Below are 13,782 nucleotides of genomic sequence, written 5' to 3'. Positions count from 1 at the left end.
ACCTGGCAAAAGAAGATTCAGTAAGAGCACAATTACACACAGAGAACGGAACAGGAGGAGGGGAAATTTATTTACGAAAAGGCACACAGAGCTCGATCTGAGCTATAAGCTTGATCTGACCTGCTACTCTACACAGGGCAACATCGTTAATACTTAAGACTACATTCTACTTGGATAACTGTTTCTTTTAAAAGGGGTCAATGTTCTTTTAATAAAATTGGAATCGCCGGGCCCCAATTTGTAATGGTCAATATAAACGAATGACCGTAATTTCTACTGCAACTCTACCCTCCGAACACATCTGCAGTAGCGTTCTGGCAATTGAATTTGGGCCGTTACAAACCTATACGCTGGGTAAGGACTATCGTACCGACCAATGCGATCTTTCAATACCGCTACGGTCCTTCGACCACGAATGCAATTTCATCTTTTCGGCTAAAGCCTCGACCACCCGCAAGTCTTAGAACATGTCGTCATGCACCAGCGCGCGCTTATGCGCTTCCTGTGCCTGAAAGTACCAGGCGTAGGAACCAGGCGTAGGAAGCGCATAACCGCAATAGCGCATACAAAAGGACGCGATCTGCCCATGTACGGAGGTGCGGGAGGGGGCTTGTTGGCGCGTGCCACTCAGAAGCGGCGACTCGCCAGACTTAAGGAAAGAGCCTTGGCACACCTTGGCGCGGCCTGAAAAGTTTTGGCCATGAAACAGGGCCGCCACCGATGAACCATGCGTGTGAGCACCTCCTCTCTGATTCTGTGCCCCGTTCCCCCGCCGAACAAGACGCGCCACTTAGCGGCGCAAATGCGCCCACTGACGCGGTGACAGTGATCGAGGCTTCGCGTTTTTAGTGTAATCTTCAGAAAATTTAGATAAACGGTACAAGCATACTCCCAAAGTATACAAGCTGTGGCTGAAGAGATTCAAATCTGAGTTGAGTTGTGTATTCGTAATCCGGCAACAAAGAAGTCGTTACGGCAGATGAACAGAGCAATTTCGCAGAATAATGTTCCAACAGTTCGGTAAAAAGTTTAAGAAAATAAACAGCAAGGTTCAATTTAGTACCTTCCGGTGAACGGAGCTTCGAATCCACGTGTGGGCCATTGCCCTTCAATATAGCTGTTCGACCAGACCGGATGAACCACATGCTTTCCGATTGGTTCCAAGAGCACAAATCCATGTCGAAGTCACAATCCCACGTGGTTGAGTTGCGGAATTCTTCTGCAAAGAATACGGCGACAAGTCGTGAACACGGGCGCATTTAACGGACTGACCGGCTATAAAGTGAACAAAGCTTTGAAACTTCATACCAGACAAATTCCACTCTGTTTTTACGACTGATAACTCACTAATCACTGATTTTGATTTTGAACGCACCCTCCAATCGACGATGCATCCCTGTCTCCTGAATGTGTACTTAACTAAATCCTAGACTTAGACACCAAGAAGTCATTTGGTCCTGGCTGTATCCCGACAGCTTTCCTCTTTAAATAATCTCTTTGGTGCAGAAGATATCTAACAATCATCTTTAGCAAATCTCTCTAAACCGCCGCCTTTCCTCCCACCAGGAAACTAGCTTCAATTGTTTCCTTATTTAAGTCAAGTAGCGTTCAATTATAATCTAACTATAGGCCCATCTCCTTAACAGGACATTCATGTAAATTTCTCGAAGAGATTATATTTAAACATATTATGGAATTTCTTGAAACTAACGAAATGTTGTGCACTTTCCAGCATGGTTTTAGACTTGGCCTCAGCACTATAACACAACTGACAGAATTCGTTCACATCGGCAGCTCTTTAGAAACAGGTGACCAGATTGATGCTATTTTTGTAGACTTTGCAAAGGCCTTCGACACTGTCTCACACCCTAAACTTATGCACAAGCTGTTTTATCGGACTTTCCTTCCCAGTGCTCACAATATGTACGTTTGAACTCTACTAACTCACCCTTGATGCCTGTTTCATCAGGGATAGCCCCAGGCTCAGTACTAGGTCCTCTTTTATTCCTGCTTTATTTTAATGATCTCCCCCTACACACCTCAGTTAAAATACGCCTTTTTGCAGACGATTGCGTTTTATATCACACAATTAAATCTCCAACTGATCATGTTGTACTTGACAACTCTCTCGCTGACTTCTGTAATTGGTGCAAAGCATGGCAAATGAATATTAACTTTTCCAAAACTGTCTCCATGTCCTTTACACGATGCTCATGCCCTTCCTTCTTTGTCTGTGCCTTTAATAATATTACCTTAAATAGAGTGTTTGAATTCAAATATTTAGGTATCCTACTAAGACACGATTTGTCATGGTCAAAGCACATTCATGTCTCCTGTAACAAGGCCCTTAAAAGACTAGGTTACTTACACCGTGCGCTGCCGTCTTGAAATGCGCTGAAATCGTGCGCTGCCGCTCTCCTCAAGAAACTAAACTTCTAACATATAAAATCCTCATTCGCCTCATCTTCGAATACGGCTGCGTTGTATGGAATCCATACAGACAATGTGACGTCAAAAAAGTAGTATCCGTGCAAAAAAAAAGGCAGAGCGTTTCGTTTGTAGGAGATATGACAAAGACTTTTCACGGTCTCTCTTCCCATACTTGGTCTCACTCCTCCGGCAATGCGTCGCAAACTTGAATGCCTAAAATTCCTTCACATGTTAATCAATTCTCGTCTCTCCTCTCTAGATAATTATTTCACTTTTTCCAAACCTTCATCTACGAGGAGTCACCATCCTCTAAATATCTCAACCTTTTTCGCCCGCACTGATTCCTTTAAATACAGCTTTCTGCCATCAACAATTGAAGTCTGGAAGTCATTACCAGGCAACATCAGTTCACTACCACTGAAACAATTCACGCAAGCTTGTTTATAAATGTTCATAAATGTTTGCATGTTTCTTGTTCATCCCACTCCTGGAATAACCTCATTGAGGCTGCAGTATGCATGAATAAATAAATAAATAAATAAATAAATAAAAGCCTGTCTGGTTTAGACCGCCTCCAGTGCTAATAATATGCTGATAAGTACACATTTGTTATAGTAGCACGTCTTACGGGCAGCGATAAATCTTCTAAAGTCGTCTTCGGCTGAAAGTATCTGACATTGGCACGTTTCATCATTTAAGCGTATTATATTTTCATAATGCCAGCTCACTTGAATCGTCGCGTTGTGGAATATTTTCGGTGCAGTCATGGTCGAACACTTCAATGTCGTCGATGGCTATGTCAAATGCTTCATCATTCCCGGGGTACCCGGAAATCCGGATCTGCATTTCAAGGATGAAAAGGTTTCTTTTAATTAACTGTACCAATAGAAGCAATCACTGTGGTTAGAAATTATAGCTGTTTGTTGCATTTTGAGTAGCCTTCTTGAGTCTCAATTTTCCTCATTCTTCAAGTCGTCTAATTTCGTCTAGTTCAAGATTAAATCGACTGGAGCGTACATGTCAACAGTGACAGTGCTTTCAGTGAGCCGAAGAGTGAATTCTTTACACTAAGAATAAAATTTTACTATTTACAAAGCTCTACTTTGTGGGGATTTGGGGAATCCGACGCGCCATTGCGCGGGCGCATTTCACCTATGTTCTGCAGTCCTTAAGCCACATCGTCCTCGCTCCGAACCAGTTGTCAGCGGTGGCGCTCCACTCGCGATGGTTCGCGGTGAGGGCAGAGCTAGTGACGTCACGAAGCGGCCCCTGGTGGCTACTGCCGTGACGGTAGTGGCTCTTGCTCCATGGGACGGCGCCCGGTACGTACATGCTTCCTCTCGTCCGCCGACACCTTTGTGACTAGGACTGAGCTCACGCACGGTGCCTTTGCCCGTGCGGGGAGCGCGTACCTCGTGTTGATCCTATCCTGACGCTTAGCCAAAGAACGGGTTCATAGTGCTCGCGCGAGGTCGTACCACGCCGAGCCGCACTTATCGGAGGCCCAAGCCGAAGGAGATTGCCCGAGCTCTCGCGAGTTTGCCCATCGGTTATCGCGAGAGCAAGTAACATAGCCGCCGGGACTTTTCCTAGCGGCGTGTCCCAGCTTGGAGCCTATGCTATCGCAGCGACGTGCTACAGGCTACAGGGACCCCTGACTGTATTTTCAGCCCTTGGAGCCGGACCCCTTTGGTTCCCCGCCGTCCCGGGACCGGGTGTTTGTGCAGTGTAGGGTGCCGTCGGACACAATAAACGGTTTCCGTCAACTTAGGGCAATACTGTGTTCTTGCGTGTGTCGCTCGGTAGCCCCTTGTGGCCCGAGCTCGCGCGCAGCGGCTCTAGAGGCTGACGGCTGACGCGGCCCTGTGGCTCGCTAAGCTCGAACCCGCGGTGGTCGGTACTCCTGTGAGACCCGAAGACCCCCACAACTTGGAGCAACCACACGCTTATTTCACCTCTCCAAATACAATGAATTGTCGTTGATTTCGCATTAAAAATAACTGGATCGGTGACTTAATCATACATACGAAAAATACTCAAATATTTTATGTACGCCTTTCATCAAGGCATCGATATTGAAAAGATCCCAAGAAAAAATAGTTCCACGCTAACAAAGCTTTCCGTTCGCAAGTTCTATTCATTATGATCCAGCCGCCTTCGCTATAACTGTGTTCACTATCATGATTGACCGACGCCTGTCCTTTCGAACCACTGTAGCATACGAAGTACTTCGTCAATGCGGGTTCAGTATTTCTTGAAAACACTGCGCTGAAGTTTGAATCTGCTGAGGGTCGCCTGATGTAAGGTGAACCTCGTGGATAAAACGGAAACCGCCAAAGTTAGTTGTACAGCGAGGAGCAGAAGAAACAGCGGCGGAACATGTTTGACATAGCACGCTAAGCGAACTCTTTCTCGAAGCATGGAGCGGCAGGAGAGGCACGAGGCCCTTCTGAGAGCATTGTTCACGCACACCACTGCCATAGATTTTCTACATTCTTCAAGAGACGGTAGAATTGTTCGAGTAGAATATGCACTGCCAACTTTCAACACTGCGCCTATCGTGATTTCCTTGGGTCGCTATTGGACAACGCACAGAGTGCCGCATATGCCACGGTCAGAGATCATCGGGCTTCGTATGCCGCCGACTTCACCGATCCCCCTATTCTTAGCGGAAACACCCAATTAGTACTCAAGCCAGTATAATTTCGACATTGCTTTTTTTTACTGTATCAGAAACTAACACTTCAAATTTAAGCGACTATCAGCGCTTAAATACGAGTAAGTTGCTTTCCCTAAGAACTGACAGTCCTGTACCTCCTTTATAAAGACATTTTAATGATAAAGGACACTTTTCACTCTCTGCCTGTCCACTATTTCTATAAGTCTGTGTGCGCTGCGAACACCATTAAACTAACTGGAGAAGTTAGCCTAGCTAGAGCATGCGCCCGTAGTGACTCTTGTGCGAAAAGTGAGCTCCAGGGGCCAGGGAAACCGGATTGGCCACAACACCCCAAGTAGAATATATGACACAAGAAGAAAGAGACAGAAAAACTGAAGGACAACATGCAATCGATCACACACGTGCAGACACATACGCAAAATGCGCTATAACGCGATAGTTTACAAAGCCTCATTAAGGCTTATGAGCGCGTAGCAATTCTAGAAGAGCTTTAGTAGCACGCAAGTAGAAGCACAACACCGCCAAACTCAAGTGCGTATTGCCCGCTCGAGGTGTGTATCAGTTTTGAACGCTTACTGCAACATTGTACACCCGTAAGCCAAAGTATACAGGCCGCAAGCTCGCCGAAAAAAAAATAATTTATTTGAATGATTCAGTCGCACTAACTGAAATTTACGAGTGCACTGGAAAGTTCAAAATACCAAGTTTGGAGTGCAGTCCTTAATTTCAAGCTACACACGTACATAAGCTCCGAATAAAATCGGCTTTATCGCGAATTCCGCGGTCCCTATACGTTTTCTAAGGGGGGTACCTCTTTTTCCCCTAACTATGCACCTAGAGCAGTCGGAATCACCTGAAGATGCGACCATATGCTTAAGTTCGTGTGATTAAAAATATTAACCGGCCGCAGTTTAAAGCGTTCTGTGTAATGAGAATAGATACTTATCAAGCTCAGAAGTGCGCACTCACATTGTAAGCTTCAGGCAAACCATTTTGAACACTTCGGAAAAGTTTCCATCCCGCAGATCTTTCTTTGGCCAACACTTGAACGTGCCGAAACGGTTTTCCGCGCCTCGCATACTCGACCGAAAGATCTGCTTGGGTACCTATTGAGGATAAAAGCAACAAAAGGCATAGATGGTATCCTTAATAAAACGCACGATAATTTAAGTGAACAAATCAACTCCGATTGCATTGAGTTGCGTATTCTGGCGATGAATTTTGGTAACACATACCTGCTGGATCCACATAGTAATAAAACTGGAGGCAGCTCTTGGGCGAGTAGTGGAGTAGTTCACTTTCAAGGATACCTACACGATTCTTCCTGGCAGATTCGGCATCCAGTAATAGGAAGTAACCTGTGTATACAAAAAGGATTTATATATTGAGCATGTATCAAAAGAGTACTGAACCATAACCCATGAGCCAGAATTCAACCACGAGGGCCGGAACAGAAACTAGTAAACAGTCCACCGCTTACTCAGACGGAGGTAGAAAGGGATAAATTGTTTCTACCGCAGCGCTTTCGAAGTCGCTCTTATCGATCTTCAATGTACATTATAAGTCAACTACCCCTACAACGAGTATTCTGATGCTAAAGTTATTGGATAGTTGTATTAAGTGATCAAACTAAACCAGACAGAATGGCCTGGGATCCTGCACCTGAGTGTAGCGCACATGGATACCTTGACTACTGGGTCCCCTTCCAAATAAACTACAGCTTCAAATAACGTAAGCCTTGTTCAACTCGGGCAACTGCGCATAATTAATCGAGTGCGTCGCCCAGGGGAAATCTACAGGAGATAACGAAGATACGTTTACTCTTATGATAAAATGCACAAATAGACCTAATCATCGTCTTTTACCAATAATGACGCCAGCTATACTAATCCAAATTCCAAATACTAATTGTTTGTAGAATACCGTGCTCTTGTGGAGAGCTTTACCTAGGGCAAACTAATCGATGTTTAAATATCAGGATACAGGAGCATGCGCTCAATGTAAAGATCTTAATCCCTCCACAAAAAGAGCGAATGCGCACATAAGCTTACGTAACAAAAAACTGCGTGAAAAAGACATAGACGAGATAGAGAGAAACTGTAAACATGGGCGCTACTCGCAAATAATAGTTTATTTCTAAAGAAACAGAATAAGTAAAAAACTAGATGGAAAGGAGACCAGATGCCCTCTCAAGTGTGCAGGAAAAAACGAAAGTAACATACACGGGGCAACAGCAAAGCTTGCTAATAGAGAACTCATTCGCATACACTCCCGAAGGTATGCCATTCTGCCAGTGACAGCGCTATCGAAGGCGGACTGATGCGTCTGTCACCCTCCAAAAACATGCAAACGGCTTCCATTATTTGTCGTGTTTTTTGCGCTCTATGTCTGTACAAAATCTCAGCTTTATCGAAAGTTAAGGTTGTGCCATTTGTTGATGATTTTCTTGTTACTGTGAAAACCTTTCACGTACAAAGAAGAGCCGTTGATGTGTTAAAGGTGTTCAGAGAATGTGGTGAAGGGCTCAGTTTCAGGTGTGAACTGCCTGTTGAAAAAGAGCTAAAGTTTTTGGACTGAAGGGTAGTATTTTCTGCAGCAGACCGCCTTTGCTGGAAGTATTCCCCTAGAGCAGCGAAGCCTTTACTCATATTTTCCTCTGATCACTCGAAAGAAGCCAAAGTGGTATTTGTTTTTCTTGTATACACTCGTCATTGTTCATATCATGCCACCACAGGGTGCAACATAGTTTTGAGAATCAAGTTTCAAGACTACAAGAAGTAGGGTACTCTACTGGTGTTATCACAAGAGCTTGTGAAAAACTTTCGCCAATTCATTTTTGCAAATCGCTTTCCCATACTGGTCATTTGCGAACCAAATAGACCAACTCCACTCAGACTGTCAGGTTACGAATCTTTCGTCTCGTCCACATGCGGTGCGAGCACGAAAGTTATCATCTACATCCGCACGGACTTTACATATGTCGCTAATGCGGTAGAGCCTCATGACGACAACCAATATGTCTGCCTGAATATCCAAAAAAGGGATGTGTCATTTACACTAATTGGAGCCTACATATCCCCAGCGGGTCATTTTGACGGCGAACGACTCAAGAAAGTATTACTGATGAACAATGGCCCCTGTGTTATCACAGGTGACTTCAACGCGCATCACCACCTATGGGGAAGCACTGAAATTGATTCCAAAGGCAGGTGTCTCGCCTCCTTTGCGGCCGACCATGATTTGGGCTGTGTGAATGACGGCAGCCCTACCTTTTTCCGAGGCACGACCTATAGCAGCTGCTTGGACTTAACTTTGGTGTCACGGCGCCTTGCCCCGAGCATCAACTGGTTTACGGACATTGAAACGCATGGAAGCGACCATATTCCAACATAGATAAAGATTAGAGGAGTTGAGCAACGTTCCTCTACTGTCTTGCGTACAGTTGATTGGACAAAGTTTAAGAAGGATATGGATGACGCCTGTCGGGAAGGCCTTCCACACACTATCGAAGATGCAATCGCAGAGGCATTGAAAACATCCATCTTCTCGCTCACAAGGTCATCAACGCGAACAGACTTAGATATGGAACTGGAGAGGCTGCGTGCGGCACGCCGACAGGCGGAGAGGAGGTATCGGCGTACGAAGTGTGTCTTGGATCTGAGGGCTTCAAAACGCATACAGAAGAAAGTCCAGCGTCGTATAGATAAATTGGAAGACAAGCGATGGAAAACTTTCTGTCAGTCACTTGATCCCCGAAAATCACTCTCGCACATATGGCGAACGGTTAGGGGCCTTCGCTCATCTCCGCATCAAAGGAAGCCCTTTGCTGCTCTGGCCCTCTATCAACTCCGCTCGGAACTTCAAGTGGCTGAAGACTTCTGTGCACGGGTTGCTGGGTCCGTGGCCATCATTACTGACGCAGCACTACATGACATCCCTGAGGCACGTGTACCAGAAATGAACGTGCTCTTTTCACTCGAAGAGCTCGATGCTGCATTGGCGACCTGCAGGCGTTCTTCGTCACCAGGACCTCATGGCATCACGTATGCTGCCCTATGCCACCTTGTACATGACGCACGTGATGAGCTGCTCAGTTAATACAATGAGTCTTGGCAGAACGGCGCCATTCCTAGACAATGGAAAACGAGCCGCTTGATCTCCATTCTGAAACCTGGAAAGTCTCCGCTTGAGCTCTCATAATATCGTCCGATTGCGCTTTCGAGCTGCGTCAGTAAAGTGATGGAAAGAATGATTCTTGCTCGCTTGGAATGGTACCTAGAGCGATTCAACATCTATCCGGACGCGATGTCATGCTTTCGTCGAGGTCGCTCGTCCATTGACAACGTCATTGACATCGTAACCTGGGTCCTAAATCAAAAAAGCCTCAAGCGCCTATCAGTGGCACTTTTTCTAGATATAAAAGGAGCATACGACAACGTCGCCTGTGAGGCCATACTGAACTCACTTGAGGCTGTTGGAGTTGGTGGCCGGATGTATCAATGGATTCGGGACTATTTGACTGAGAGGTGCTTTTTCTTACAGACTGAAGACGGCCCAACTTCGGAACATTACACCTGCCGTGGTGTGCCGCAGGGTGGGGTGTTGAGCCCCATTCTGTTCAACCTCGTCTTGGTAGGACTAGCGGAGTAGCTACCAGTCAGTTCACGTCTCAATATACACCGACGACATTTGCATCTGGGCTTCGGCGGTGACTCGCCCTCAGGTACGAGCCAGGCTTCAGCGGGCGGCAACCATGACGACGTCTTATCTCCGAGGACAAGGCCTCAGCGTGTCTACTGAAAAGTGCGCATTGGTTGGCTTTACGCGCAAACAAATGAAATCGTATCCTGTTTCAATCAATGGTCAAGCTGTATCCTATGCTAAGACACATCGCTTTCTGGTGTAATCATTGACCGCAACCTCTCGTGGAGCCCCCACTGCGTCTATCTAAAGAAGAAATTAGTTGCCATTGCTCAGGTCTTTGAATTTCTCTGCGGGAAAAACTGGGGTACACCAGTCCGTTCTATGATGCAGCTCTACAGGCTACTGTTTCTCGACACTGGTAGACGACACTGGTAGACGTTACAGTCTACCAGTGTCGTCAAATGCATGCAAGACGAACTTTCGCGCTTTGGAGAGCATTCAAGGTCAAGCCCTACGCACGTGTTTAGGGCTGCCTCGGTGCACGTCAACAGCCGCAACAACTGCCATCGCTCAGGACCATATGATCCAGACACACGTAGCTGTCGACTGTCTCAGAGCGCACATTCGCTATCTGTCAAGGATCCCCGACCATCGTTTGGCCTTCCTACCAGCCGAGAGACCTCAAGCGACCTTTTCAAGAGTGATTAACGCTCATAAAGAGTGCATACCGTCATATTTTACACCGGCGACGAAGCCTTCATCTCCCCTGTGGTGCCTACGACAGCCTGAAGTGAATTTTGCTATTCCTGGAATTACAAAAAAGTCCCATCATCCATGGCCAGCTCTGAAGCAACTTACGCTCCTATTACTGCACCAGACGTATCAGGACCACATACATATATATACCGATGGTTCGACCTCCCGTACCAGCTCAACTGCCGCATTCGTCGTTCCAGCCAAGAAGGTTGCAGTTAAATTCAAATTGTCGCATACGACTACATCTACATCGGCAGAGCTTGCAGCTCTCCATGCCGCTATGATGTACGTCAGCGAAGAGCCAACAGAGAAATGGGTCGTATTTTGTGACTCTAAGGCAGCCCTTCACACCATCAAGTCTGCATTACGTCCCAGAACTTACGAGCAGATGACATCTGACATCAGGGAAGCGCACCACCATGCTCTGGAAAGAGGGCACACCATCATATTTCGATGGATTCCTGCTCACTGTGGCATCGTCGGTAACAACCTAGCTGACAAGGCTGCCCGGTCTGCCCCCGAAGGTACCCAGACGCGTTCAATACCTTTGGCGAGGTCGGACGCTACCAGGGAACTTCGCCTACATGCACGCAAAAAGTCGCAAGATCTCTGGAGTTCAAGTGCCTACAATTGCCGATTATATAAACTGGACCCCACGCTACGGCTACAACTGCCATCTGGCCTTTCCCGCGGTGAAGCAACCTTGCTGTACCGCTTGTGGCTGGGAGTAGCGTTCACGAACTCATACTCTTATCGTTTGGGCATGGCCGAGAGCCCCATGTGCGATTCCTGTGGGTGCGAGGAGACCATCGAGCACTTATTCTGTACCTGCCCCCGCTACAATGTACAACGCCTCTCTCTGCAGGAAATTTTACACCGACTGGACTTGAGACCGTTCAACGAGTCAAAGATATTCGGACCGTGGCCACACCCGTCACTGGCACGAAAAGCGAATCGTGCATTAGTGCAATACTTGAAGTGCACCGGCTTACGAGACCATTTATAGTGTCCCTGTGCATAGTGTCCCGCCCACACGCCCTCAGTGCTCACTTTCTACCCTTTTCCTCTTTCTATTCCCCTTTCCCCCACCCCCCAGTGTAGGGTAGCAAACCGGAAGCTCTTCTGGTTGACTTCCCTGCCTTTCTTATCCTTGCTTTTTTTTTCTCTCTCTCTCTCTTGTGAAAAAGTGGCAAAATCCCTTAAAGGCATTCTGAAAAGAGCAACAGTTCACGATGTTCTTAAGAGGAGTAGGAATGCAGTTTCACTTCCTTATGTGCATAAGCTAGCACACGGGTCAAAAAACGTGGCAAGCAGGAATAAGGTTGATGTCTTTAGTGTAGGCCACAAGCTTGGTAAAGCTTGTCCAGTTGTCCACCAAAAAAAATGATCGGAGTGGCGAGTGACAAACGTGCAGGATGCTCTGTTAATCATAAGAAGTACGTGGATTGCAAAATTCAAGTTGTTTGTAGAATACCGTGCCCTTGTGGAAAATTTATATAGGGCAAACTAATCGATGTTTAAATATCAGGATACAGGAGCATCCGCTCAATGTAAAGAATGGCACTGGTTCACATTTGGTGGTTCACTGCCGCTTAAGATTGTGCAAACAAGTTTTTGAGAAAGCTGGGATTTTGTACAGTCATAAAGCGCAAAAAACAAGAAAAATAATGGAAGCCTTTTACATGTATTTGGAGGGTGACAGATGCGTCAGTCAACCTTCGATCGCTCTGTCACAGGCAGAAGTATCATACCTTCGGAAATATATGCGAATCAATTTTTGATTAGCAAGATTTGCTGTTGCCACGTGTATGGTAATTTAATTTTTTTCGTGCACAGTTGAGAGGGTGTCTGTTCTCCTTTTCGTGTAGTTTACTACTTTTTCTGTTTCTATGGAAATAAACTGTTAGTTGCAAGTTTGTTGTTTCTCTCTATCTCACCTACGTCCTTTTCGCGGAGTTTTTTGCTGAGGTGGGGCCTTAACAACTCGTCCAGCTCTCGATTTTCATGAAAGGTTATTTAAGCTGAATGACAGAAAGATTCATACACACGACCAAAGAGACATACCATACAAAGATGTCTCACATTTCGTGTCTATGCTTCCATGCCGTATGAGGGCGAAAACTTGCAGTTTCTATTCATTGTGTTTTCATGGGGTTTTGGTACTGCATGCTTACCAAATTTTTAAGAGACCGCTTCATCGCATGCATGGCAATGAAAATGCTAAATTCTGTAATTTGTGTGGCGTTTTAATCTGCAACCTTTTTCGTATCTTTACACAAAATTTTGTGCGAGGTCTCCTCTAGAAAGTCTAGAAGTTTCCTGCAAGATTTCTACACTACCTCTGTAGAATAGCTTGGCCGGAATATAATTTCAGGAAAACTGCGAACGCTTCTTTAAAATATTTCACGAGGAGCCTTCTGTTACGCCTCTCCGGGAGATGTAGGGTTCCATAAATCGCAGCCATCACTGAGCTTGTAGCGCCGCACAACAACTCGAAGCTTTCAACTTACGCTGCATTTTACACGTGAAAGGGCACTTAGGCGATCCTGAATCCCACAATGTAAATTTGTATTAAAATAAGCATAAGAAAAGCCGCAGTTTCTTCCAAAAGATGAAGAATTGATATCAACAGCAAAGTATTAGACAACTACATGAAGTAAGATTCATGGTATTATTGGCCGTATAAATCCTTGCTAGTCAAGGATCGTTTCTCTCGCGCGCACACAAACCGCGAGCACTTCCTGTCACAACGCTGTTGTGATGAGCGCTGGCAGCGGGTAGCGCACGTTTCTCCCAAAGCGACCGTGGTGCGCTGCCGCTCGCTGCACCATTTCAGCTGTGCGCAGCCTCCGAAATTTAGATTACGCTACCTCCAACGCTCCAACACAACAGCGCGTATGATCGCCCTTCACCTTTGTACCTGAACCAGATCATCTCAAGAACAAGGGGCGCGCGCAGCGTATTTAGTATGAACTCGGCAGCGCGGCCATCCGCGGCCGAGCTAGAGAAGGAGACGCGCTCTCTCCTCCTTTAGCCTGGACGTGCGGCAGCGCGGGCTCGATCACGTGACCACCAACATCGCGCGCGCGGGAAGATGGCGCTAATGGCACGCATTCAGGCACCATCCTTGGCGAGTTGCCCTCGCATGCTTACCCTTGCACCCGCAGCAAATCACGTGACCCCAAAATATGCTGCGCGTGAGCCGCTCATTCTTCTCGCATTAGGATGATATTCGGGCCAACAGCACGGTGGTGACGACGGCGAGAGCAAGA

The 13,782-nt window shown here is 46.4% G+C and overlaps 1 protein-coding gene across 1 annotated transcript in view; it reads right to left on the bottom strand.

Annotated features, from left to right (window-relative positions):
- Positions 1-13,782, bottom strand: part of LOC142588573 (MAM and LDL-receptor class A domain-containing protein 1-like) — a 273,168-nt gene that overhangs the window by 90,085 nt on the left and 169,301 nt on the right. The window contains exons 58-61 of the mRNA XM_075700413.1: positions 6,346-6,468; positions 6,080-6,216; positions 3,159-3,270; positions 1,064-1,219 (exon numbers count right to left, since the gene is read on the bottom strand). Coding sequence (XP_075556528.1) covers positions 1,064-1,219; positions 3,159-3,270; positions 6,080-6,216; positions 6,346-6,468 — 528 coding nt within the window. The remainder of the gene's footprint in view (positions 1-1,063; positions 1,220-3,158; positions 3,271-6,079; positions 6,217-6,345; positions 6,469-13,782) is intronic.

The sequence above is a fragment of the Dermacentor variabilis genome, chromosome 1 (genome assembly GCF_050947875.1).
Source record: "Dermacentor variabilis isolate Ectoservices chromosome 1, ASM5094787v1, whole genome shotgun sequence".
Classification (NCBI taxonomy): Eukaryota; Metazoa; Arthropoda; class Arachnida; order Ixodida; family Ixodidae; genus Dermacentor; species Dermacentor variabilis.
The sequence above is the reverse complement of the archived record's forward strand: the minus strand, read 5'-3'. Positions and strand labels throughout refer to the sequence as shown.